The following is a 27,301-nucleotide window of genomic DNA, read 5'->3' on the forward strand; positions in this document are numbered from 1 at the left end:
CTTTTAAACCTCTCGCTCTAATGTTTTAGAATATAGTCATATTTCGGTACATAACTGTGCAGTGGTGTTAAGATTTTTTACATTTATTAATTTTTAAACGCATTTATAAAACCATTAGCATAATTTATTACGAGATAATTTTTGTAAAATATTCACGATAAAAAATTATATTGATAATCTCTGTGATCCCAAATTTCACAAGAATTAGGCATTTTATTATTCAAAAAATCGGCAAGATTAACACATTTCAAGATGATTCTAAAGATAATTATTATAAGCTATGTCTTTGACCATTCAAGTGTGATAAACATCTTATGAATAATGATTGCTTTATAATAATTATTGACCTAAGAATAAGGTAGTGTTTTTTTGAAATACGCCATTTCTTTTGTCATTCCCCAGTGGTTAAGCTACAACATACGGCCGTAGCCATAAATTGACAAACTATAATTGAAGAAGGGAGTAAAATGATATTGACGCGCGTGTTTGAACATGTACCGTTTAAAAAAAAAATTTAAAAAAATTTGGTTAGGTACATGTTCAAACACGCGCGTTAACATAATTTTACTCCCTACTTTAATTATAGTTTGTCATTTTATGGCTACGGCCGTATGTTGTAGCTTAACCACTAGGGAATGACAAAAGAAATGGCGTATTTCAAAAAAACACTACCTTATTCTTAGGTCAATAATTATTATAAAGCAATCATTATTCATAAGATTTTTATCACACTTGAATGGTCAAAGACATAGCTTATAATAAGTATCTTTAGAATCATCTTCAAAAGTGTTAATCTTGCCGATTTTTTGAATAATAAAATGCCTAATTCTTGTCAAATTTGGGATCACAGAGATTATCAAAATAATTTTTTATCGTGAATATTTTACAAAAATTATCTCGTAATAAATTATACTAATGGTTTTATAAATGTGTTTAAAAATTAATAAATGTAAAAAATCTTAACACCACTGCACAGCTCTGTACCGAAATATGACTATATTCTAAAACATTAGAGCGAGAGGTTTAAAAGAATACTATTTTATGTAACAAAAATACTTCATGCAGTCATCAAATGTGTAAAATAACTATAAAGGATAATAAGGCTTCAAAATTATATAAATAGATTATCTACAACGTTTAAGGAGTGTCCAGGATCATGGTTTGAAAATACAATAAAAACTCAATTTTGACCTTCGACGAGCATGTCCCCCCTTAAGTACATGAAAATATATCGAACGTTTAATCTACCCCTAATTCTTGCGGCTCACCAACGGACTTTTCGCGGTATACCAGTGGATCGCAGGCCACTAGTTTTATATTGGTGAATGGTGAGGTATGTCTATAATTTATACGAAGAGATAAAGATCTTTTTGAAATCTGTGACATGCAAAAAATAGATATTGCATAGACTATAGACTACTATAAGAGCATAAACACTCAAAATGGTATTAAATATACCTAATACACAATGATTAATTACCTACCTATGTATTGTACGTACATAATATGTAATAATATTATCTCAAAAAATATGAATAATTATAGGTTTAAAGTAATATTTTTTGCATTGTCATCTTACTAAAACAGCAGTGTCACATTCGTTGATCACGTTAATAACATGCACTATACAACGATCCCGTGACATATTACATATTGTTATAATAGTATGTATTTACAGACCAAAATTATCAAAATTAATAACGCATTCGAAACAAAGTAAATGGATAGCATAAGCGTGTCATGATGATTTTATCTTTTTGAATATTATTTATTTGAAATTTGTAACAAACGTACACAAAATTATTATTGTTAATTGACTATGTATCTTCCACTGTACATTATTTCTCTACTGATACGAGGAACCAAATTCGAATACCTCATGGCCCCCACATCCTGAAGTGGGCCTCCAGACAAGGATTTTTGGCGGCACCCCCTACCTATCGTTAAAGATAAAGGCAGTGCGACGCTCTACAGTAGCGTTTTCCAAATGGTGTACGCGGTAAAATTAATGTGTATATTTATTGTTTTTTTTGTATATTTTAATACATCCATTTGAATTATGGAGTTGTCGAGTATCAAGTACAAAATGAAAAAATGTATCGTACAACCACATAATTTTAAATAATAATATTATTGAAGAAAAGTAGCGCCGCGGGTGAGTTTTTTACTATTAAGAAAGAATTTTTGATGTGTGTTTATGACTTAACTGGCCTCGCCACGCCGGGCCCTTCATGAGCCCGGGACCCCAGGCTAGAACCCTGTCAGCCCCCCCTTTGTGGGGGCCATGGAATACCTACTGCCGTTTTTTAACTTTATTAATTGCTTTCAGGCATTTTCAGGCCATAGTGTCGTCTGTGGTGGTGTAGGTATAAATTCGTCTTCCTTAAAAATATGGGTTGAGCGAATGGTAAACAAATAATTCTGTGGGTTTATTCGAAACTTATCGACCGCTAAAGTGATAAATATTATCAAACTCAGGGTAGGTTTGTATCATAGTATTAGCACTTATTGTAACAATTACAATAAGTTGGTTGTAATTTTATTGTTGCAATAAGTGCTATATTTAAACAGCACCTCTCCTGGCTGTGATAAAATTTAGAGCGAGATAGACAGTTTTGACTGTTTAGACGGCTAACTTATTGTAACAATAAATTATTATAATACCTCAATACAAATATGTAATAAATACCATCACTTTATCACTTTAGCGGTCGATAGTCGCCTTGTGTTTAGACTAGACCCGTTGGTAAACATAATTAATTATTATATTATCTTATGACGTTATGAGTATGACTTATGACTTATGAGATGACGTTATGACTGATATGAGTATGACTATACTATGAGATTCGTACTGTGGAACAGTGGCGGCCGGTGATAATAAAATTAGGGAGTACAAATAAAGACATGCATTTTTCTTTTCATGGTATTGAAAAAAAATCTGCAACAGCCTTCGTGGTGGAGGTAGGCGTATGCTAAGCGACGCTTACATTCACGAACAGCATTTATTTGTTGTCAAAGTTACAAAGTTCAAGCCTCTGGTATGATAGGTATGATGCAAAAGGCAATAGGTACACACATTTTTCGATTTTTATTGTACCTAATTACACTTCATACGTGCTGACATAATTACCATTTTGGCCCTCGTAACTTCCATAAATCGTAACTGATGTAAGTATTTTAGACGTGTGTCATTGAGAAAAAGCCGTAAAATCCTCATTTGTCATCCCACATCATTCTCATATGCGCGTTGTATCATTTTTATAAATAATGGGCATGGATCATTAATTTTCCAAAGGGATATCACTTGTATTAAAAATTTGCCACTTTTGTACACCTCCACTCCAAAATTGCACTCCAAATGGGACTGATTTGAAAGACATTCAACATCAAAAATAATAGTTAGTATAAGTATGTTAGTATATATATTATGTTACTGACTTACTTTTCTGTAGATTTATTTATATTAAAATTATTTAGTGCTTAATTTTGAAATGTAAAATAATTATAAAATTGTATTTGTATGGTGAGATGGCTGTACCTAACTTAATTATCACAATATTACTCTAATCGATATGTTGATTGATTCAATATTAATATGGCACATCAAACAACAGAGCATTTACCTCATAACGTCATAACGTATGAAATAATAATATACCTAGTATTTTTAAATACTGCGCGGGAACCTTTTACCTACTTCATACGTACGTACAATAATATTATTATAAACGCGCCAGTCAATCGCGACATCTATCGGTTATGCTTGAAGCACTAGGAGGGAGGACATTGCTCAAAGCAAGGTAAAAATTGTACGTTCAGTGAGGTTACATTTCGGCAGCATGCAAAAAAATCGTCTACGGTCGGACACTCGGGCGGTAACGAGATGACGTAATTGTGTCGTCACGCTCGAGGCATGCCGACCGCGCACAGAATAACCATAGAAAATATTATTATCATACACCTATATGTGTATGGTGACAATGAATAGCGCCGCTGTCTGACCACTCGCTATTTTCTCGAATGCTATTATCACTCCGGTAGTACGTCATAATGATGTCATATGACGTCATCTCGACCGGGAAGCTTGCACTCGCAAGTTCTAACATAGAGCCCCAGTTCGTCTTTCGAACATTCAACAAATACTATGAAAGACGTACATGTATGTACACATCTCCAGCTCAGCGGCTTATTAAAAATACGCCAAAAATACTTACGTGGATGCGCTTAGCGGACGGGTGACAAATTAAAGATATTTTGCAATAATTAATTATTAAAATAAATGTAGTTATTTGAATACGAACATATTATTACATAATAATTTGGGAGATCAGTGCACATTTGCTCCTATACAAGAGCCGTCCCTGCTGTGGAACTCAATCTTACTCCGTTTGTAGCGAAAAAGGTGATTAATATTTTAATCAAATTTTAAATAAAAGCATAATATTATGATGATTACCTATATCTACTTTTACTGTATAAACATATGTACGGTTGAGTAGATGACGGAAACTTTAAATTCTCTATTGTGACTTGGAAATTTCATCAGTCGTCCCTTTTCTATGACCATATTTATGGCGGAAATAGTTTTGGGTTTTCGAAAATTTTCCCTTCAATAAAAAAAATCCGTTTGGAATCAAATCGAAAACTTTTCTTAGCTAATTAATAACTAATAAATAGTTTTTCGATGGAAAAGCACATGGCACGGAAAAATCGGTACGTACCTAATGTTGTTATTTCTCTTGGCAAGCCACTTATTATTATAAGTACATATTTAGCAACTAAGCATAAAAAAGTTCGCCATAGCTGTAGTATTTCATCTTTATTTAATAAAACTTATTATGTGCTTTCTTATATTATTGCCGATACATAATTTTATTTATTTCGTTACGATTTAAATTTTGTTGTAGGTATTATAAATAAAATTATTACAATCAATATATTTTTTTAATAAAAACTACCTTTTCAGAAAATACCAAGTCACTGCCAGTTAAATTTGCACATCAATTAATGGCATATCACAAAGTGAATGATTTGATTAGAGAGCTGAGCATGTTGAATATTTGATTTATTGATTATTGATTTATAAGCCAGCCATTTTGGGCTTCATTGAACAGTTAAATAAATTTCAGACATGATACAATTGGTGGTATGTACTTATAAGAAAATGTTATTATTATGCAAGAAGCGAATTGTCGACACATTATTAATCGCATTCAATTATAACACCTAATACGTCAAGGTCCACTATTTTTTTGGATTGGTTTAATAGAGCTAAGGCAAACGCGTTGAGAATAATCTATGTTATCACTTCTACATAGATATTATTTTCCGATTGGTTATATATTATATACATTAATTATTGGCACCCCACCCACCACATAGGTAGTAAGCAACATAGTACAAATTATATTTGCGTGAAGTTCAATAGTTTTGACAGAAAAATAGACATAGTCCAAGGAGCGCTGAGCAGGAGGAAAAGTACAGTTCATCATAGAAACCGTAAATCTTCTTTGCCCTGCCTAACTGCTGCGCACTAGAAGATGTCGCACCTATGCATGTTTAAGATTAAAATTTCTACTATAAAAAAGGATCACAATTCGTATGAGAAATCGTATATATTTTGTTTTACAAAAAACACAATTATGTAGGTAGATATGTTTTTTTCTATTTTTTTTCCAGTATGACAGAATCATTGATGAGCAATCAAGCAAAAAACTACGTCTGTAAAGAGAAGGGGTTATAAGGGAATATAATATCTTCGCACAAAAAACTAGACTGTTTTCACTAAGCACTGACAACATTGAAAAATATATGAAAGTCACATGAGAAACGGATAGTTGTCACAAATGAGCGTGAACCACCAAATGATAGATTTTCACTATGGAAAAATAGTTATCAATTGTCAGGAGACAGGGGAACAAATTGCGTTAAATTTGATTAAATTGCGATGCGAATGATCCTGGATTCCAAATTTTGAATAATGAGGAAATATCTGCCTCAGAGGAACAAGATCAAGAAGACAAGGAGGAGATTCCCGAGGCGGGAAATATTGGTCTTCTATTTCTTTTTATGGTCATATTTATTATTAAAATTTAGTTTATTAAGTTTTCTAAGCGTCGCCTAAGAGATTTTTGACTAATTCATAGTTTTAAATATTTTTTTATAAAAATTTAAATGTGTATAAGTTGAAATCCTTTTTATTTACATCAAATTTTATTTAGGTATGGTCCCAATATTGAAGCTCGATTTGGTATAAATAAAAAGGATTTCAAGTTATACACATTTATATTTTTATAAAAATCAATGTTTTTTAAAATAAATATAAAAAATATTAAAACTATGAATTAGTCAAAAATCTCTTAGGCAATGTTTAGAACACTTAATAAACTAAATTTTAATAATAAATATGAACATAAAATATATTATGTAATAATAACATGGGGTCCGATTCAACAAATTCACTTTTTATTACATTTTTTACAATTGTAAGTTTATCTTTGATTAAAAATAAAAAATATTTTTCTTTTTAATGTTTTCATATGCATATTTATTAATTAACACAGTTGAAAATGTAAATTATCAAAAAAATGTCTCAAATTGCAAGCTTCGTATTTTTCCGCTAGGTGCCTCTGGTAGGTAAAGATAACACCTTGAGTTCCAAAGAAAAAAGAGATTTTTATTTTTATATAAAGCCTTTAGGCATGGAAATTCTCAATCCGCAATAAAAACATTATGTTAAGAGTAAAATGAATAAAAACTACCAAGTAGTAGATAGAAACTGATTAAAATTCCTCGCCTACGTTCTGTAAACGTGTCTACGACAGTGCGGCGTCCAATTGTCCCATTTCCAAACAAACAGGGCTATGTGATTTTTACTCTTTCATCGTCATCGAGGCGAACTGTCCAAACTACATTTAATATGACAGCAATGTTTTTCATGTGCGAACATGCCTTGAGTTTCAAACAAATGTTTCTGCACTTGCATTCATTGTGATAGGAAAAAAATATAAATCGTTAAAAGTGATGAAATAAACAGACCATATCCGTGATATAGATACTAGGTATTATGATAAATAAATGTGTGGAAACTTTCTTAAGCTATTGCTTTAAATTTGGATAAAATACGTTGTTTTCAGAAATATTATAGAAATTCAAATCAGGTACTCTTCTTTTATTTTGTTTGTACTCTTCTACAAAAGAATATTTTCGGTACCCGGCTTTCGGTATCAAGAATAATAAATTTAGGTAGGTATCGGGAGTGCGCAATCCCTCAGTAAGTAGATACCATGGAGTATTTTTTCATGCATTATTTAATGATATAATATTATCAATATCACACATCTCGTCATAAAACCGTGTCTGACTGTATTATAAGCAAATCGAATTTTGGTGACAAAGTGCAAATAACTTATTTTGCGATTTCTGTTATTTTGTCAATCATTATGAATATTGTAAATTTTAATATTTCTTTGCAGACTTTCACAATGATTTAGATCAGGGGAGAGGCATGCCAGCAGAGAACCTAACGGAAAATACGAAGCTTACAATTTGAGATTTTTTTTGATAATTTACAATTTCAACTGTATTAATTAATAAATAATATGTATCCGAAAACATTAAAAATATTTTTTTTAAATTCAAAGATAAACATACAATTGTAAAAAAATGTAATAAAATGTGAATTCGTTGCAGGGTCACATCTTATTATTACATTACAGATTATGGTCATATTTATTATTAAAATTTAGTTTATTAAGTTTTCAATTTTTGACGGTTTAAATTTTTGACTAATTCATCGTTTTATTATTTTTTATATTTATTTTAACAAGTTATACACATTTATATTTTTATAAAAATCGATGTTTTTTTAAATAAATATAACAAATATAAAAACTATGAGTTAGTCAAAAATCTCTTAGGCGATGTTTAGAAAACTTAATAAACTAAATTTTAATAATAAATATGACCATAATATATAATGTAATGATAACATATTATATGACCCTGCAACAAAATATTCACATCTTTATACAATAATTGTAAGTTTATATTTGAATAAGTAGATAGTTTTATTGAATATAAAAATGGATAGAACCTCAGACCTCTATCTACAATATACCTATATTATATATTGTAGACAGAACACGAATTTGACCACCGAGTTAATGGGTAACGGTTTGTTAAGGTAGCTTATATCCTAATAACCAAACGGAACAATTAAATCGTATGGCGACAGCATATTCTAACAAACAACACAAAGACCACTCAAACCAACCCACCCCTGACCATACTCGGTTTTAATCGAGCGTATCACGAGGCCCTACGTTTGATGTGAAGCATCAGCAGTTTGTTTACGCCTAGGAATGTCTCAAGTCGGGTGACATGCCCAACCTCAAAGAGCTTTGCAGCAAATCCACCATGGAAAGTCAATAACTGATTGGTGTAGTGGTCAGGAGTCAATTTGGTTATCTCCAATCGCCATTGTACATTAGGGTAAAACAAAAAATATGTTTGAATAATACATTTTATATTAAATAGTAAGTATTTATAAAATAACTTTACTTTATTATGTATGATACAGACGTATAAACTGATAAATATACACATATTATATTCGTGGTATACCTACCTATTATTTTTTAATAATATCAATTGCAATGTTTGTTATATTTTATGCTTTAATTTAAGTTTATTAATCACTACTTTATAAGTCATGGACATATGAGTGCAACCCTTTTGAGAAAATTGCGAGATTGTATCTTAACTTAATTTTTAAATAATCGGGTATTATCTCTATGAAGGCTTTCTTCAACATCTTTGATTATCAATTAGGTACCTATTATGAGTCTGAATAAACGATGAGAACGTGTACCTAAATAAACCCGCATATTATATTTTAAATCAAATAGTTACTTTTGTTCGTATACCCTTTGGGCCATGCTGTACTGAAACAATATTATAATATTGCGTATAGAAGACGCAATCGGTTATTTAATTTACGAAATATAAATAATAGTTACACTAGAAATAGTTACAGAGACGCTATGTAGGTATGTATTATGTGTGTGACTCGAACTTTGGATTGGCAATTGACGGTACATAACGAACCAGTACCATTTTAATCACATATTTTATTTAAATTGTATAGGTACTTACCTAGTGTATTTTATTATTAATATTCATCTTGGCTATCTAAACGAATAGGTAAATGCAATAAGAACGTAAAAAAATCTTTCGCGCGGACCGTACATTTACAAGTTGTGATATTCAAAATCCTTTCTTTATTTGCCGCCCCTCGGCAACGCATGACCTGCGTACCCCCACGGGATGTCACTGGTAAATGATAAGCGCGATATTATAATATTAATATTATTGTAATAGAAAGGTTAAGTAACTCACCTCACCGAGAAACTTTGTCACATCATAGACGCTATTGTGGATAATAATCCATGTGCTCTTATTTTCATTGTGCTTGCTCACTTCATCACGGGTATATAGTTTAGTTTTCTCCATTATTGGATGAAATTATAACAGCTGAATCGGGTTGATCACGAACGACAACAAATTGCGTTTTAATGCGGCGAAGGTCGAGCGCACTACTGTACGTACAATGAAAATCAGGAAACGACCAAGCGACGAGTAATGTATTTTACTTATCTTGATGTACGTAAAATAAATTACAAGGACGACCGGATCAAAAATTACAACAGATACATGGATACCTACTCAGCAAAGCAAGTGACACGCCGATTGACATGAAGTATGAACTGAAGCATAGACTAATATACTTTTAACTGAAGCATAGACTAATATACTTTTAACTGAAGTATGAAAGAAGTAATCATAGATAATATAGGTACGTAAGAAGTAATGAAGTTTCGTGAATCGTGACATATGCGTAAAAAAAAATCCCCACAAATATTATAATAGCGAGGGCCTGTTTCTAACAAAGAAACTGGACGTTTTTAATGACAAATTATATGGTCTAATGAGATTGTCTAGAATTCAACTTATTTTTTAATATTTCACTGAATGTATGTTTATGAGATGTTCCGAAATAGTAGGTATATTTTTAACCTAAAGCTTTCCTGGTGTAAATTCAAAGAGAGAAGGCAACGTCCAATCTCTTTGTGTAAACTACATATACCTATCTACAATCTAGGTACCTACACGGAATTCAAAACGACAAAAATAGGTTGGACGGTCGCTGACTTTTTTATACCTACATAATTTTGTTTCAAAACAATTTTGTCTGTCATAGATAATATACGTAAATGTCTATGGTATGGTCAGAATAATTTGGAACAGCGATTTGATTAATTTATTTATGGTAAAATTTTAAAGAAAAGTGACATTTGACGCACTCGACGTAAAATTTAAAACTCTTCAAAATGATGATAACTAAATTATTTGTGCCGTTTACCCACCACGCCTTAAAGAGGAGGTTTACATTCAATAACGTAAGTTAGTAAATAACTGTAGGTTGCTGACTTTTTGAAACGAATATTCTAGACAAAATAACATTTAGGTTAACTTCAAATATCAGGACGTATTATTATATTTATATACAATAAACTACAGCTGTATGCACAGGTTTCCTTATACTTATTTATTAAAACATGTTTGATACACACTAATGTTTCATATTATTATTATGTTTGTCAAAACAATTAAGGCCTGTTTTTCTATATGATAGATTGGAAAAAAGTGAAATTTTCAGGAGAAAGATAAAACTAATTGAATACCTATTACGGTTGTGAAAAAAAATTAAATGCCATTATATAGTATTTGAAAGTGACAAAATGGTGTGAAGGTTATTATACAAACAATTAGAAATACTATAATATACATATGAATACGTGTATTAAATAAGGCTCTAAGTACCAAAAAGTAGTATTGCCTGTAGTTACAAAATACCGAGTCAGTGCAGTAAAATTTCATGAAGCAGACCTTTTGAAAAATGTAGTTTTACAGTGTAAATCAATCACGGCAGCTTCTATAATTTTAGGTATTAAGAACTCGAAAGTGTCAACACACCATCGTCAGCTATTTTATATTGAATGCCATTGACCACTACAGTGCTACTTACACCATTATAAATAAAACACGCCAACGGACTTACAACGTCGACAGGTTTAATTATTTTGCTGTATTTTTTTGACTTGCTTGAGGCACTTAGACTATAGTTGAAGTTATTGGCGTTGGTATGTAGAACATTTTTCTATAAAAATGTCAGTTTTAATTTTTTTGGTACTTAGCGCCTTAATTAATACACGTATTCATATTATGTATGTATTACGTTTAATGGATGATAATATTATACACCAAATAGTTTTTATCCAAAGTTGGTACATCGCACCCTCGCAAATAAACCGCCACAAGTCCAAATTTACGTGTTTTGAGTTAATTACTACGTTTCATTGTCTATCGTTCATAGTATGTGTACCGAAAATTTCATATCTCTTAAGTCATCAAATTCAAGTCAAAACTTCATTCAATATCTAAACATATTTCAAAAACACAGTACGAAAATGCGAAAGGTAAAAACTTCAAAGCTGATTTTCTCTGTTTGACGTTTTTTGGATTGTGGCAGTTTAGTTGCGAGGGTGCGACATATGCTTAAATTAGTAAGAAAATACGATGAAGATTATTGCGTCTATTTGTTTTATTAAAATGGGTAATTTTATAGTACTCCATATCGTCATTATAGTTTGGGTGTTTTGAGACTATAAACCTAACACAATCTACTTATTTTTGGGTTACAGTTGGTTGTGCTTAGTTTTTTCTCACAAAAGACCTCGGGTCTTGTGCGCAGTGTTGCCAGCCGAAATATAATTATAGTACATTTTGGTTCGCGTACTATTAAAAAAGTATAGTACGTCGAAAATAACACAATTTTGAAAAATGGAAGTAATTGAATTCGCCGGTTAGGTTATCGTAATAACGTGAAATGAGGCATGTAGTAAGTATATTAGTCTATGGACGTAGTCTTGCATTGTATACTCTAAAAAACTAACATGACAGTTAATGGCGGCGGCCGGCGGCGTACCACTGGTTAGCATTTTTCGGTCAGAAGTGTTTAAATAAAGCAGGGCATCGGAATTTCTCGAATTCTCCGTTATGTTTATGTGACAAACAAAAAACATACATTTTCAACACGTCCTATAATTTTTGCCGAAATACTATAATGTCTTGTACTGCGTACTAGCTGAATTCAACAATGGCGACTGACAGATAAAGACGGCGGACGACCAGTCACAAGCACCAAGACCTCAATCACAAAAACGATATGGAGTACTATAAAATTACCTTAAAATATATTAAGGCTATACTTCAGCTGAGGCATGGTCTAAAAAGATTGTGACTACGACGCGCGGATTGTGCAAATGATGCGTGCCAAAAAAAACATAATTTCTCATAAAAATTCATCATGCGTCCATTTAATGTCATGTTTATTGTTATATTAGTAATAATAATAATAATATATTCATTGTCATGTTTTCTTATTCGAGTACATGTGTAACGTTTTTTAGTAATCTTTACACGATATAAGAATATATTCCTCGAACGCCATCACAAAACAAATTGACGTGCTCACACCACGCTACCACTCTTCGATTGGTAACGAGTGCGAAATTTCATCCCACCTATTGTTGAAAATTATTTGCCATTTTACTTATGTATGCTCTTAACGAATTATTACAACCGTATTTCATGAAATATACCTACTTACCTCTGCAAAAAACTAGTTTATATTCACGTCTTTTTAAGTAATTTCTAATAGGTCATTTTGGTAGATTTTCTGATTCCAGTCTATAGGCCCTGGTCTAAGGATTCCGAATCTGTAAGAAACTTGTTTTCAAAAAAAAAGTCAGACGTATCAGATCCGAAAAAAATAAATTTAGAAACTGTTAATAAAATATACATAATTTAGAAGTTATTCAAAAACATCCTTAAAAACAATGGAGACCAAATGGGACACAAACTCACGTATATCGCAATCTTAATTGAATTAAACTGAAGCTAACAATTATGGCTTTTTCCTATGAGACCATGTTTTTTTGCAGTCAGGCATGTTTTCGATTCTGTTCCAAATTATGTATATTCAATGAAGTAGGTATGCTACATTCTAAATCTTGTGTTAAAAAAAAAAAATGAATAATTAACTATTAATTGAGTTCTCTCACATACATTCTATTTGACCAGAGGCGATGGGTTGAGGTAGGCTCTTAAGATTCGACATTAGTGCACACTAAACTTTGTCAGTCACACTTGTTTGTTTTCATTGAACTAATAATACAATATGCTGATGGGGCTGGTTAGTTTTTAAAATTTAATTAAACTCTGCCTAACCAAACCATAATAGTTTAGATTATGGGCGATCCGACAAAAGTAATGCACACTTTTTCAGTCATACTTATTTGTTTTTGTTCAATTAAGAATACATTTATTGCAAATAGTTTTATGAAATTCATCAAGTCCTGAGTAACCAAAACATAATCAATATAAAATATTCTTCTATCTTTAAAATATCTAAAATTATGTATAGTTTAATGGCATAATTTTAGATATTTTATAGATAAACAAATATCTTTTGACTATTATCTACTATGGCTTGGATTAGACAGGGTTTAATTGAATTTATTTATTTACACGTCATTGTAGTCTTAGTTCAATGAAAACAAATATGTTTGACTGACAAAGTTTAGTGTGCACTATTCATGTCGGATCTTAACTGCCCACCTCCACCCTTCACCACTGATATTGACTCATGACATTTCATCCTTTCCAGATGAGAGTGTATTCGTCAAATAGCAGCAAAATACCAAGGAATCCACTACAGGAAACATTTTCAGCCACACACCAAAAAACAAATGGTGCGATATATGACAAAAAGCCGTTTAAAATCAGCCTTGAAACTGGAAAAACATATGCTTGGTGCTTATGTGGAAAATCCAAAAGCCAACCATTGTGCGACGGGACGCATAAAGATATCTATTTGAAAATAGTACATAGGTGGGTAGTGAAATATATTTTTTTAGTCACTACAACATCAGAGTTCAAACAAGGATGACTGTTCCACAAAAAACATAATTAAAGTTACACATATTAAGTTCCACAAGCAATATTCTGTGGAATTTAATGTACAGTCCTCTCTCAGTAATCTGCCACCCCAAAAACCAGACGAGTGTCCAATTAGTGAAAGCGGCGGATTATAGTGCATGCATACAAAATATGGTAAAAATTAAAACAGGTATTTCGTAAAAATAGTTTTTTTTTTTTGAGAAATTTGTACTAGCAAATTACGGTTTTATTTATAATCAAAATCAAGTATTTACTAAATTATGCATATTTATAAACTACTACTACTACTACTACTGACTACTGAATTTGACAATCGAATATCGGCGAATTATAGAGCTTGATTTTATGCTTTCAACTAGTAAAATAACGGCGGATTATAGTAGTTGTCGGATAATGGAGCGCGGATTACTGAGAGTGTACTGTACTTAAATTATATACCCACTAACTGTGTGAAAGGAAAAGGGTGATAAGTCTTGAAAATCAAAAAATGAGTTAAACATGCCAAATTAACTATAGTGTATGTGTAAATGAGTAAAAGAATGAGTTGAATAAATGCACCTGAATCAGTAAATTCTACACTGGAATATACAATTTTTCCAAAACAATCTTCTTTTGACTATCATGTAAAGTAGTGATTTTAAACTTATCGCCCTTCTCCTTTCGCATACAGATTTTTTTTACTACTTACTGATGGTCATATATCCATCATGCAATTGCAGCTACCATACAATATATGCTTTTATCTAAATTCTACTAGGTTAGAAGCGTACACAATTTCTTACAGTTCGTAAGGCAATTGAGGTCATTCATATTGGTCGGCCTATTGATATTAGACAGTACGCATCCAAAGAGGTATCAGCCGATTACGGCCTATCCATGGAAATAGGCTGTCGAATGCAGTTCATTACCGTGTCACCTTACGCCATAACCGTTTATTACCATATACAAACTATTCGAGTGTTCATCCAATTGTGTGCGAGTCTGTATACTCATTCAGATAATGGTGTTTGGATATGCTCGTACATTTCGATCATGTATTTCTTGTACAAAAATAGGAGAATATTTTTCTTTATGGTCATTTTTTGACAAGTTTGATGTCTATGGGATGCTTAATATGTCAAACAATTACGTTTCAGTTTCATCTTCAAAAGCAAAGTTTAGTATAAATAAAGCAGTCGTGATTGAATAAAATGAAGCATCCAAGCATGACCCTTTAATTATTATAGGATCAATTGTATAATAGATAATACTATTAGACAATAACCAAAATAATTCACTCAATTATAATGAAACACGGAAAAAAACAAGTATGACAATTAAACAACAAATGCGGGCTTTCAGTTGCAATCTGTCAAATTTGGCAATTGGTTTGTTCAACTTATGGTAGAAAGGCATTCGGTGTATAGCCACGGCCAGATGCTTATGTACAAAATCTCCATAAACCCATATCATATGTTCAGGATGCCGTGTGGCTTTTGGCCGTATGCTGTTTTGTTGGATTAACGGGGTCAGGGTGTTGGGTGAATGGAGCAGTCTCCGGCCCTTAGACTATAGATATATCTAGACGCCACCCATTGCATTGCTAAATGAAGCTGCGTCCCGTGCGTTTGGTTTGTGGGCGAGCGAACGCATTCGTACGCAAATGTTCGAGACCATAGACCATTTCGCTAGTGCTCGCCCAAAGTGCTCGCACTAGACGCTCAGAATGAAAATATAATTTTTACGTTATATAGTATTTTTAAGCGGTCAAAATGCAACCATTAGGTAAAGATATCCATAATTTAAGTTATTTTAAAGAAACACTAGGTCACTGATATTAAAATATATAATAATATACAAATAAGTTATCACGAACATGTATCAACTTATTATGAAACGTAATACCATCTTCTTGCTTATCAGTATGGCTACCACATTTTAATACAACACACAGAACCATCTTTTCTACTTAATTAACTAAAAATATTTACCACTGACTTTATGTTTAACACAAAAAATATCAATTTTATCAACACGCACTCGCAGGTTATCGACGCTTAGTTAAGCAACAAACTAAGATTTGGCGGCGACACCACAGCAAAATGTCACACATCTGTAAACCTTTTACCTTACTCTAGCGTGTGTCGCAGAGATTATAAATATATGCGATGCGAGTATATAAGAGTATGCATCATTTTTGTTCAGGCCTTGCTCCGGCCCGTGACATTTTATATCGCTATGATGCAGTTAATCCCAAACTGAATGTGAACTCTGTACAATTTTCGTTTGTAAGTGTGTCTTCATGAGCGCAGTGAAAGAATAAAACATACACGCCCAGTATAACCACACATTGTAAGGTTCTATAAAATAGACTATTTTATGAGGAATGGTTATCAGACATTCGCGCAACTCAAAAGAGTTCATACCTTGGATCAAGCAAACATTAATAAAACAATATGAAATTCTTTGGTCTAACCTGTAACCAGAACTTTAGAGACAAATGCTCTACTAACTAGGCCATCGCGGATGCGTCTGCAAAAATTTTTAAAATAACGAATTGAAAACTTACCATAGCCTATCTGACATATTAGTACATATTCTGTAAAACATTCACCATTATCATTTTTTTAGGCCCATAAAGTTCACAGTTCCAGAAACAAAAGATTATTGGCTATGCAATTGTAAGCAAACCAAGAACCGACCATTTTGTGACGGTACGCATAAGAACCAAGAAATCCAAGACGCCGCCATCAAAGTTTAACAATAAAAATATTAGTTATATCCATGTTAATATAATAATTATACAATAAAGACAGCTTTAGCTATATAATATATCGTGATCTCTTTTCTTTCAAACCTTCAGCTTTGTTTAAGTATATTTACCACATTTATGCACTCTAAAAAAGCATATGTACCATTTTCCAGCAAAATTGCCTGTGCTGCAAATTTTTCAAGAGATGAAATTAAAAGTCATGCAATATATATTTTGTTTTAAATAAATCGAATTTTCTGAAGATTATAAATTAATTTTTATTTTTTATGTATATATTATTTTGGTTCTGAATCAAAATATTGACAGAAAATGGATGTATGTAATATGTTGAAGGACTCAACAAAATGGAAGGGTGTTGTGATTAGTGGATGCTGGAGAATAGAGTCGGGAGAGGTATTTCTAGTTATACAGATGACTGATAACGTGTTGATCAGAATATAGAATTATCGTGATTAACATTAGTTTAGCATTAGGGATGTCAAAAAAGTTGGTGTCATATTGAAAGAAAAAGAATTGATACTTTTTCTTTCAATATGATAACTTTCTTTCATCCTTTGCGATTGTTTAAAAGTTAAACCTCTCGTGGACACGGATCGTCTGATGTCAACAATTAAGTATCGATACTTTTCTTCCGACACCAATACCAGTATTGATAACAACAACTTTTGAAATGACATCCCTAAGCTATCTCTAGTTTAAAATTAATTCTAGGAATTTAACAGGGTATCAATGGTAACAGTGAGTCTTCATTTAAATTGAAATATCTATTACGTACCTCTAACACCCATCACATATCCACTTTCCGAGTGACATGGTTCTCAATTGACATGAGGCTAAGATAACATCAACAATCTGACATTTTTTTGAGAGTGATTTTATAATGGCTAAATGTTATTGTATTCCTTAGTCTGGCAATAGAGGAAAATAAAACTAGATTATGTTTCTTATTACTTTTATTCATTTGGTAGAATGCTAAGTCAGATTCTTATTTGTCTTATCAGTTGGAATACAAAATTAGACATATCAAATAATATAAAGATGGCAGTCAATCTCAACAATCACCTTTTTATAACAAGTATAGGAGTTATTCCATAAAAGTTACATTTAATATAAATATATTATCAATAAACGTGATACAATAAAATCATCTAAAGACATAAATGGAATTAACTATTTCATTCTCAAATATATATTCATGATAATATATTGTTAATGTATGTATGTACAAAATTATGTTAAACGTAAAGCATTTCAATCCTGTTGAAAGTCATGTTGTATAAACAAACACATTGCTTACTATTAGGTATGTGTAATAACTTATTTATTATAATGAATATACACCCGATCCTCTTTTTGCACTGGGGATACGTTCCAAAGACTACCGTGCAAAAAAAAAACCGTGTAAAAAAAGGTAAGGTGCCCATACAAAAATGGTAGATAGGTTCCATTACTTAAAATCAACTCAAAATACGAAATTCTTGAACTCAAAAATAAATCAAATATCTATACGTACCTAAATAAAAATACATAGTTTCGATTTAAATTAAATTTACCATAAATGAATATATTCATTCAGTCTCGTTACTTGACAATAAACGTGCCCGTTTACTGCTGTTTTTCTCTGGCGAAAAATCACTCATCGCTGGAAATATTTAATGACGCTGAAGCCGAAGTACGCGGTGCGTCTCTCGTATCGAATCCGAAGTGACTGACTAGTGGCGCCATGTATATACGTGGCGTGCGGCCCATTGCAACCCAACTTTTTTGATAAATATGTACATACATACGTATTTTTATTCTTTTTAGTTTTTTTAAACCGTGTTAAAGCAATAAAATCAGTGTAAATAACAGATAATAAAAAATAATCGGTACTTTTTTGAAACTGTGTTATTTGGAAACCGTGCAAAAAGAGGATCAAGTGTATAGTCAATAATATAGGTACTATAATATTCATTAAAATTTAAAATAACAATAATCTTCAGATTTGCAGGAACATTGAACTACGTAGATACAATATAATATAAATATTCTTATCCTATGTGTTTAGTTTCCTTAAAATAACATTTTTTTTTTCAAATCGATGAAGAAAAATAAAGTGAAGGAATATAATATCTTCACATTGTAAGAATGTTATTAAATTTAACAAAAGGGGTATTATTAGATAAATCAGTTTTTATCCATGACTGAAAAGTAAGATACACAAGATTTATGAATGTAACATTCTTTAGTGAAAGTAAACATGACAGTCATGGAAACAAGCCTATTCAAAAAATCATGGACTGGGGTTTTAATTCACACTGAGTCTTATGGATTTTTCTAATAAGTATATTTCTCAGACAGTTCCATGTTATATATTTTCAAAAGGGGTAGTTTTAGAAAAATTTACTTGCAATGACACTATAATACTCCAATTTGTATTATGTAAAAAGCTTAAAATCTTTATATTCTGATTCTGATCGTTGTGTAGGAGTTTGTTGAACCTTTTCAGATAATATAGTCTCGTGGCAATTTGGTCTGTTGGTATTTGTGAATAAATTAAAATACAGGTTTATATATATATTATATATATTACACAGGTGTTGGAAATAATCATTTGAATTGAAGTTGAGAAGTTTTTTCGTAAATAATTTCTATAGTCATTCACATAGTGTGGCAATGACATCAGTAAACTGAGGCACAGTAATTGGAGTTTTGAATATATTGTATTAGCATGATGAACATTTACATATCTCAGATTTTCATCATTCAAATAACTATTCTTTTTAAATTATGCTAAATCCCTCATAACTGCGACAAAACTATAATAATATTATTAGACATTCAAAATAAATTAATAAAATAACACGATTAACTGTAAATAGTTTGTAATATTATCTGTACCAAAACAATTAGTTGGTAATTTTTGTAAACATATTCATTAATTAAAATGATATTATGTAGTACTAATAATTATACCTTTAATAATAAACAGGACCGGTATAACATAGTATACTAACTTAAGTTAGTGTAAATATCTATTATTTTGTATTCTGTAACAGTTGAAAATGTCCCTTTGAAGGAGACGAAACCGGTCATGTTTATTATTAAAGTGGAATTATTACTACATAATATATGGTGTTTTATTTTAATAAATACAATGTATTTATTTCTACCAAGAATTGATTGTTAACACCATAAAAGAAAAATAATATTTATCACAATTTCAGTACCCAGTCATTTATTATTTTCGAAAAAATAATAATCACAATATTTAGCTCCACTGAATTATTTAGGGTAACGGACGATAGAGCGAAAATCGCCTTGATGGTAGCCGAAGATTATGTATGGAAAATGGTGTCGGTCATCACCATTATCATGAGGAACACGATAACCCAGATTGGATTCTGGCTTCCTCAATTTCCACCTCCGATTTGGTGCTCCAGATTGACAGATATACGATTATTAAACAGATTCTGTGTCATTATTCTATTGATATCACATTACATAAATAGGCATTCGATGTCTGGTATTTTCATTTAAAAGATACATTCATTTGAAAAGCATAACTGCCAAAAATATTAGATCACAGTGGAATCAGTATCTATTGTTCCTTAACCAATCATTTCTCGGCAGGTATCGTTAATTTTGTCTGAAAATCAAATTACATTTATCGCATTGATCATTCCTTTATACATATACTGTTTTCCTACACTGATTTCACAGCCTAATTCAAGTTGTCAGTTTATTACTTAAATAAAAGTTTCTGTGAAATTTTATATGCAGTCAATATAGCGGGATACAAAGGACATCCAGACTTTTTGCACGACTCCCACTATAGCTATCAGTGTATTCATCCAGGACCACCGCAACTTTCTTCAAATATTTGTACTGTGAAGTTGTTTGAAGCATATTTTAATCTACAAAAAAATTGATTATCTGATCTAAAATCCTCGGTAAGATTCCTCCGTTTGGAATCATTGTTTTCCTATATTCATTTGTTTTACATTACGCTTTCAAAAACTATATATAAAGAATTTGCGATGTTGTGATAACAGTATTAAACTACTTGTTTCATGAATGCTCTAAAGCGCCGGCTAGACGCTCATGTTTTACGACAAGCTTACCTGTGCAAACCGGTTTGTATCGGGAAGCCCGTGTGTATGGACGGGAAAATGGAAGCGCACGCACACCGAAAAGCGCTGTAAAGGTCTATACCACGCAGGCAAGTCGCTGCCGTCTAGCCGGCGCATTAGGTGGAAAGAATAACAGCGAGTGGCAAGGTAATAATAAAGATCTGTCATAAAATAACATATGTTTTGTAATGAGTTTACGAAATCGTATAACTAGCTCACTAATATAGTATATTTTTAATTCACCGTGACCAATGTTGCAATCACAGCAATGATAATAAATAATTTAATTATGATCGTCTTAAGATGTCGGCAACATGTGCAGTCATCACTTGAATGAAAATGACACATTCAAATACCATCATAAACTAGATCCAATGTATTTTCAGTTATAAAAGAATAAGAGAGATTTTTTTACACGGGTAGATTAAAAGCACGTATCTTCATTCATTTCTTTTTTTTCTAAAAATTGATACACTTTCTTTGCAAGATTTTTGTAGTGTTTCGCATACACACTCTCAGGATCAGATAGGACGACCGGTTTACCGGTGGCGGTGGATTCAGACACAGCTTGGTTTAGTTCAAAACTTTCCAATATGGGAACTTGTAGTTGACTGGCTAGATGTGCTGTATTTTCACCGAAAATATAATTAACGGAACCGCATTTGTCACATATTGCATGTGACATATTTTCTACGATGCCAAATATAGGGACATTTAATTTTTCAAACATAGTAGCACCCCTGCGGGCCACCTGTAATGATGCCGTCTGCGGTGTAGTTACAATTATGGCACCTGGTAATATAAACATACAAAATGATTAATATTCAACACGGTGGAAAGATAAGTTAATATAATATTTTTCCTGGGAATATTTTATCAAACATTTAAAGATACTATTAATCCGCAAGTTAAATCTTGTAAGTGTGTTATAAAATCATATTGTATATTTTTGAGATTCATACACTAAAAAAAAGAATTTATTATACTCTATGAAACTAAACAAAAAATCAATTTACCATCAATTGGTAGATTTTGAGCAAGTGATAGATGGGTATCGCCAGTTCCCGGCGGGGTGTCAACAACAAGGCAATCCAACGGTCCCCACGCGACTTGCCGAGTGAGCCTCTCTAATGCCTGCATTACCATAAGTCCTCTCCACACAACCGCACCTTCTCCAGATACTAGCAGACCCATTGACATACTGAAAAAGATTCACATCATGAGTATTGGGAATGTATTTTTGCTTCTAAAGCAGTTGGCCGCCGTGAGTTTGAATTCCAGCTCTCACAAGTACCTATTTGACTCAGAGTAAGGACCCAAATAAGTTGGGTGAATAGCTAGCTAATAACCATTTGTTGTGAAAAAGTTCCATCAGTTTGTCATTTCAGTCATTCAGTTGTGAAAGAGTTGCCATATCTTGATCATTAGAAAAAGGACACTTAACATAGTTAGTGTTGAGTTAGGTTTTTCAGCTAAAACAAAGATACTTCAAAGAATTCATGTAGATTTTTAATACTTCCATAGTTTATATATTTTCATTTTGACATGGGTGTGTTTAGAATGTTACTTTCAATAAACATAAAAAGTAACTCGTAACGACACGTAGACACAGATGCTGAACATATCAATTGCAGGGATGTACAGTTACTCGTTTTACATTCAAATTCTAACTAAAATTTCAAAGCAGTAGGTACGAGGGTGGGTCAATAAGTCCTTAGAAAAGACGACAGGTGGCGCGACTAGTACTGTAAGCGGTTTGTTTTCATGCAGCGGCACTACCGATTCAGTATGCTGCGAAGTTTCAATCAGATTGGTCGGGTTGTTGTGTGTTTCTCGTACATTTAAAAAAAAAATTTGCTTGTGGAAAATGGAAAAATGGAAAATGGAGAAAATTGAGTTTAGAGCTGTTATTAAACATTTTAATATAAAAGGGTTAACAGCAAAGGAAATAAAAAATGAGTTGGATTTAGTTCACGGCATATCTGCTCCTTCACTTGCAACTATTTATAACTGGTTAAATGAATTTAAACATGGTCGTACATCAACAAAGGATGAACCACGCTCAGGACGTCCTGTAGAAGTGACTACACCAGAAATGATCAATAAAATCCACGATGTGGTGTTAAGTGACCGAAGATTAAAGTTGAGTGAGATAATTGAGGTTACAGGGATCTCAAAAGGTAGCGTCATTTCTATTTTACATGACAAATTGGGCATGAAAAATATTTCTGCAAGATGGGTGCCGCGTTTGCTCACAGTCGACAATAAACGCAATAGGTTGGTGGCCTCTAAAGCCCTGTTGTCGCTCATGCAACGCAATCCGGATGAATTTTTTCGTCGCTTTGTGACTGTAGATGAAACATGGATACACCACTATACTCCCGAGACGAAAGAACAGTCAAAGCAGTGGATTGCGAAGGTAAACCATGTCCAAAGAAGGCGAAAACCGTAAAATCAGCTGGTAAGGTTATGGCTACTGTATTTTGGGATGCACGTGAAATTATTTTCGTTGACTATTTGGAAAAAGGAAAAACAATAACAGGGGATTATTATGCATCTTTATTGGACCAGCTAAAAAACAAAATTGAAGAAAAACGGCCTCATTTAAACAGGAAAAAAATCCTCTTTCATCAGGACAATGCCCGTGTTCACACATGTTTACGATCAATGGCTAAAATTGAAGAATTGAAGTTCGAATTGGTCGACCACCCACCGTATTCGCCAGATTTAGCCCCCAGTGACTTTTTCCTTTTCCCAAACTTAAAAAAATGGCTAAGTGGACAACGTTTTTTTTTCAAATGAAGAAGTCATCGATCGGACAAATGCTTATTTTGAGGACCTTCCGAAAACTTATTTTTCTGACGGTTTAAAAAAAATTGAGAAACGTCTTACCAAGTGTATTGAGCTCCAAGAAGATTATGTTGAGAAATTAAAAAAAAATACAAAAATAAAAACTGTTTTAATGCTTTTTTCTAAGGAATTATTGACCCACCCTCGTACTTAACTGTAATTAATATTATAAGATATGTGTGGAATTACCATTTGACACCATAATTTAAAAGAGGCTCCATCAAGTGTTCATTGTTTAACATCGGCTCCCCGCTTACATTCATCATCAGAGGAACGGAAGGACCAAAAACATCTGCGTCCAGAAGACCTATCTCTTTTGATGGATTTATAGCTTTCATAGCACATGCAAGGTTAACTGAAAATAAATGACAATGTTTTAATAACCACAATGAATCAGATTCGTTTATTTAATTAACACATTGACTGCTGACTAGATAATTACTTTTTAGTTACAACATTTAAATAGCATGCGAATTATATCGAATGGCCACCTAATTGTTACGCGTACAAGGTATTAATAACACAATAATTTTAATTTTTTTATATTAGATTATTACGTAATCCTGTGTTATGGATCTTGATCAAATTAGTATAGAATTCATTTCCAGTCTATTTCATTGTTTCTACCCCTGCCAAATTTGCAATGTTTAGCTATAGGTTATTTACATCGGAGTATAATTTTAGATATTTTAAAGAATTATTGTTGATATAATATATTATATTTTGGTTGTTACATCATTGCCAAGAATAGTCTTGATCTTATTACAATATTTTAAATGTTGTAAAATTTCGATTATCCGGATTTATTAGGGAGAAAAATAAATTTGGAGAATCGTAGAAACAAAAAAATCTTAATTATTTGTGCATTAATCATTTTCCACAGCATTCCTTGAAAACTTCAAAATTCATAAATGCATTTTTCTTATGCTCATAGAAAATTGATGATTATCATAATGAAATCCGAATCAGGTTAATCAATGTTAAGATAATCGAGGTAAATATTATTATGATTTATATAATCATTACTATCGACAAAGGGTACTTAATGGATATTGAATTAAAATATTCTAATTGATGATTATAAAACTGATATTCCATACAAATCAGTTTAGTAATTAATTTGATGTAACCTTCAGCAATGTCATAAAAAAAACTACATGTATGTAGGCAGCGCATTCTTTAAAATGGTGCTGGTACTCATCAAAAGTAAGTAATTGATATTTTGTTATTACATACTAAAAATATTTTTATACGTCACAAAAAACACCGAAGGCAAGTAATAAAAGCAATATTGGGATATTTTATAACCTGCTGTAGTTGTCTTGCCGACACCGCCTTTACCGGAGGCGATTAGTAAAATGTGTTTTACACCATTGATTGGTTTCTTTTTGGGAAGTCCCCTAGCCAATATTTCAGCCCTGCGACGCTCTGCATCTTCAAGCTTCTGTGCAGTTGTAACCGATGTTGAATAATAAGTTGCCTAAAAATAATTTACTTGCATAAATCATGATTCCAACATCATTTTTAAATCCTACACACAGGTACCTACGTAGCGAGGTGTTTGTTTGTTGGTCCCAAATTAAAAATAATAATTGGTATTTTATAAAGTCCTACATTTTTTATAAAAGCTTTTTTATTAATTTGGTTAAATCACGTGATCCACCCGATACGGATGTTTAAAAAAAAATGGTATTGTAAACTACTTTTGGGATTTCAATCAAAATAATTTCATAATACATATACCTAGGTATACTTAGGTAAACATATTCATTTTTTAAAGAACGGTCCCTGAGCGTCGGAACCGGGGTTCCGATTTTTGATATGATGTAACTGAACACCATTCAATATCTCCACTTTATTTCTAGTATTATCAGCTGTGTGGTTACATTTTCTTAGCCAGGTATGCACTAATGGACCTGGATCTCAGGCATCTAAGGGAGAAAGGATCTATCAAATTAATTTTCATCGAAAAGGGGCTGCTTTTATCTGAGTATATAATGAATATACATTGTAGAAAACATTTATTTGCTTCCACAGAACCAACTATTGCAGAAGTGGGTATATATTTTTAGCCCTTTGAACCATTTTTGAAATCTCCCGATTGTACGATTTAGAACATTTTACAAGTAGTAGCGGAAATTATTGATTTCGGTTTAGTAAGTAAACAATTATTTTATTGTATTCCCGCAATGGCTTCTTCAATATTTTAAGAATCTGGCTCAGGTATGTTCACTGTTACTGTATTGATAATGATTACGTAATATTAGTGTTGTCCATTTTAATAGAGCAACACTGGCTGGAAGTTTTTTTTTTTTTTTTTTTATTTATTAAGGAAAACAAACAGTTACATATTGATTACAGAAATTTATAATATAATAATAAAAAGTTAATGCAACCAGCAAAGTTTCCATATATACATTATAATATAGTTAAGCCTAACAAGATAGAGAGTAAAATAACATAAATATAAAGAAATTACATAAGAAGATTACATGAGAAAAATGAGGAAGAATATACCCCGTTTACACGTGCATGGATTTACCGCTAACAGTATGTATTATCGCAGCCATAACAAGAAAATGCATTTGTAAACATGTATTATTGTGCAAGTTGCAAGATTGCATGCATTGATCAATAAAGTTCAGCAACAGTTTTCACGCGACAGTTAGAACTTGCGCAATTGATACCTTCGCTTGAGCAGTTGAACGATTGTGACGAGCCTGCCGGAAAAAATATGAACTTCACCGCGCATTGTTTCATTTACACACTATTGGTGAAAGTAAATCCATGCGCGTGTACAGGCGCTATTACTGGTCAATTTTTGAGAACTGAGACTTTCGATTTATAGAAAATTAATAGTCTGAAAGGATTGAGGACCGGTTTGGCGAACTTGAACTCGTAAACCATTTGAATTCAAAAAATGGGTACAGATAAAAGTGTTTGCGCAATCTTACTCTAAACAAGGGCAAATCATACCATAAGTTCTTAAATAAATAAAAAAAAAAAACACCATTTTTCATAATAGTTACAAAATGCTTGAAACCAGTCGAAAGTAAAGATACAGTATCTAGATACTCCATATCGTTTTTGTGGTTAAGATGTTTTGCGACCAAAAACCTACACAACTTACTGAAAAGCAAACCAAATCCTAACACAAATAACATATTCTTACAGTAGGTTGTGGTTTGGTTTTCTGTCTCAAAAAACCTCATCACAAACACGATATGGAGTACTGTAACTTTACCCTGTCGAGTGCCGCCAGTTCTATAAAAAATTAATTATGTTGGGTTATGGTTAAATAACAAATTCAAAAAACTATGTTACCTTCGTTCCACAATTTGATGAAATGAGGATCTTTAGAAATCTCTGTGCAATTCTTTCCATGTTTATGAATCTTACCTTTGTTTCGATAATACAACGAATACTTTATTTAGTTTATTTCTTACTTTTTGATTTAAATTAGTTTAGAAATTAATTTTCCCAAACGTCTGCTGTCAGT

The 27,301-nt window shown here is 32.0% G+C and overlaps 3 protein-coding genes across 3 annotated transcripts in view; 1 reads left to right on the forward strand and 2 right to left on the reverse strand.

Annotated features, from left to right (window-relative positions):
• Positions 1-9,799, reverse strand: part of Cyt-b5 (Cytochrome b5) — a 32,391-nt gene extending 22,592 nt beyond the window's left edge. The window contains exon 1 of the mRNA XM_085947074.1: positions 9,403-9,799. Coding sequence (XP_085803200.1) covers positions 9,403-9,516 — 114 coding nt within the window. The 5' untranslated portion in view covers positions 9,517-9,799. The remainder of the gene's footprint in view (positions 1-9,402) is intronic.
• Positions 9,800-10,330: 531 nt separating this feature from the next.
• Positions 10,331-17,087, forward strand: LOC147071748 (uncharacterized). Its single transcript, XM_085947105.1, has 3 exons — positions 10,331-10,463; positions 13,796-14,019; positions 16,699-17,087. Exons 1-3 carry the CDS (start codon positions 10,395-10,397, stop codon positions 16,826-16,828), a joined length of 423 nt encoding a protein of 140 aa, XP_085803231.1. The 5' UTR covers positions 10,331-10,394; the 3' UTR covers positions 16,829-17,087.
• Positions 17,088-20,365: 3,278 nt separating this feature from the next.
• Nubpl (NUBP iron-sulfur cluster assembly factor, mitochondrial) lies at positions 20,366-27,301 on the reverse strand. The gene is made up of 5 exons (XM_085947103.1): positions 27,127-27,301; positions 25,111-25,282; positions 23,992-24,157; positions 21,969-22,153; positions 20,366-21,744 (listed from the first exon to the last, which is right to left on the reverse strand). The coding sequence occupies exons 1-5, from the start codon at positions 27,184-27,186 to the stop codon at positions 21,377-21,379; spliced, it is 951 nt and encodes a 316-aa protein (XP_085803229.1). The 5' UTR covers positions 27,187-27,301; the 3' UTR covers positions 20,366-21,376.

Source organism: Rhyacophila brunnea, unplaced genomic scaffold (assembly GCF_057557595.1).
Source record: "Rhyacophila brunnea isolate RB1 unplaced genomic scaffold, BYU_Rbru_1.0 scaffold_2, whole genome shotgun sequence".
Taxonomy (NCBI): Eukaryota; Metazoa; Arthropoda; class Insecta; order Trichoptera; family Rhyacophilidae; genus Rhyacophila; species Rhyacophila brunnea.

Excerpts from the sequence above, each read along its gene's own strand:
- LOC147071748 (XM_085947105.1), top strand. The coding sequence starts at position 10,395 with ATGATGATAACTAAATTATTTGTGCCGTTTACCCACCACGCCTTAAAG. Across the intron at positions 10,464-13,795 it reads GGAGGTTTACATTCAATAAC|ATGAGAGTGTATTCGTCAAA; the intron begins GTAAGTTAGTAA and ends CATCCTTTCCAG. Across the intron at positions 14,020-16,698 it reads TATTTGAAAATAGTACATAG|GCCCATAAAGTTCACAGTTC; the intron begins GTGGGTAGTGAA and ends TCATTTTTTTAG.
- Nubpl (XM_085947103.1), bottom strand. The coding sequence starts at position 27,186 with ATGGAAAGAATTGCACAGAGATTTCTAAAGATCCTCATTTCATCAAAT. Across the intron at positions 22,154-23,991 it reads TTAAATTATGGTGTCAAATG|TATGTCAATGGGTCTGCTAG; the intron begins GTAATTCCACAC and ends AATCTTTTTCAG. Across the intron at positions 21,745-21,968 it reads TCAAAATCTACCAATTGATG|GTGCCATAATTGTAACTACA; the intron begins GTAAATTGATTT and ends TTATATTACCAG.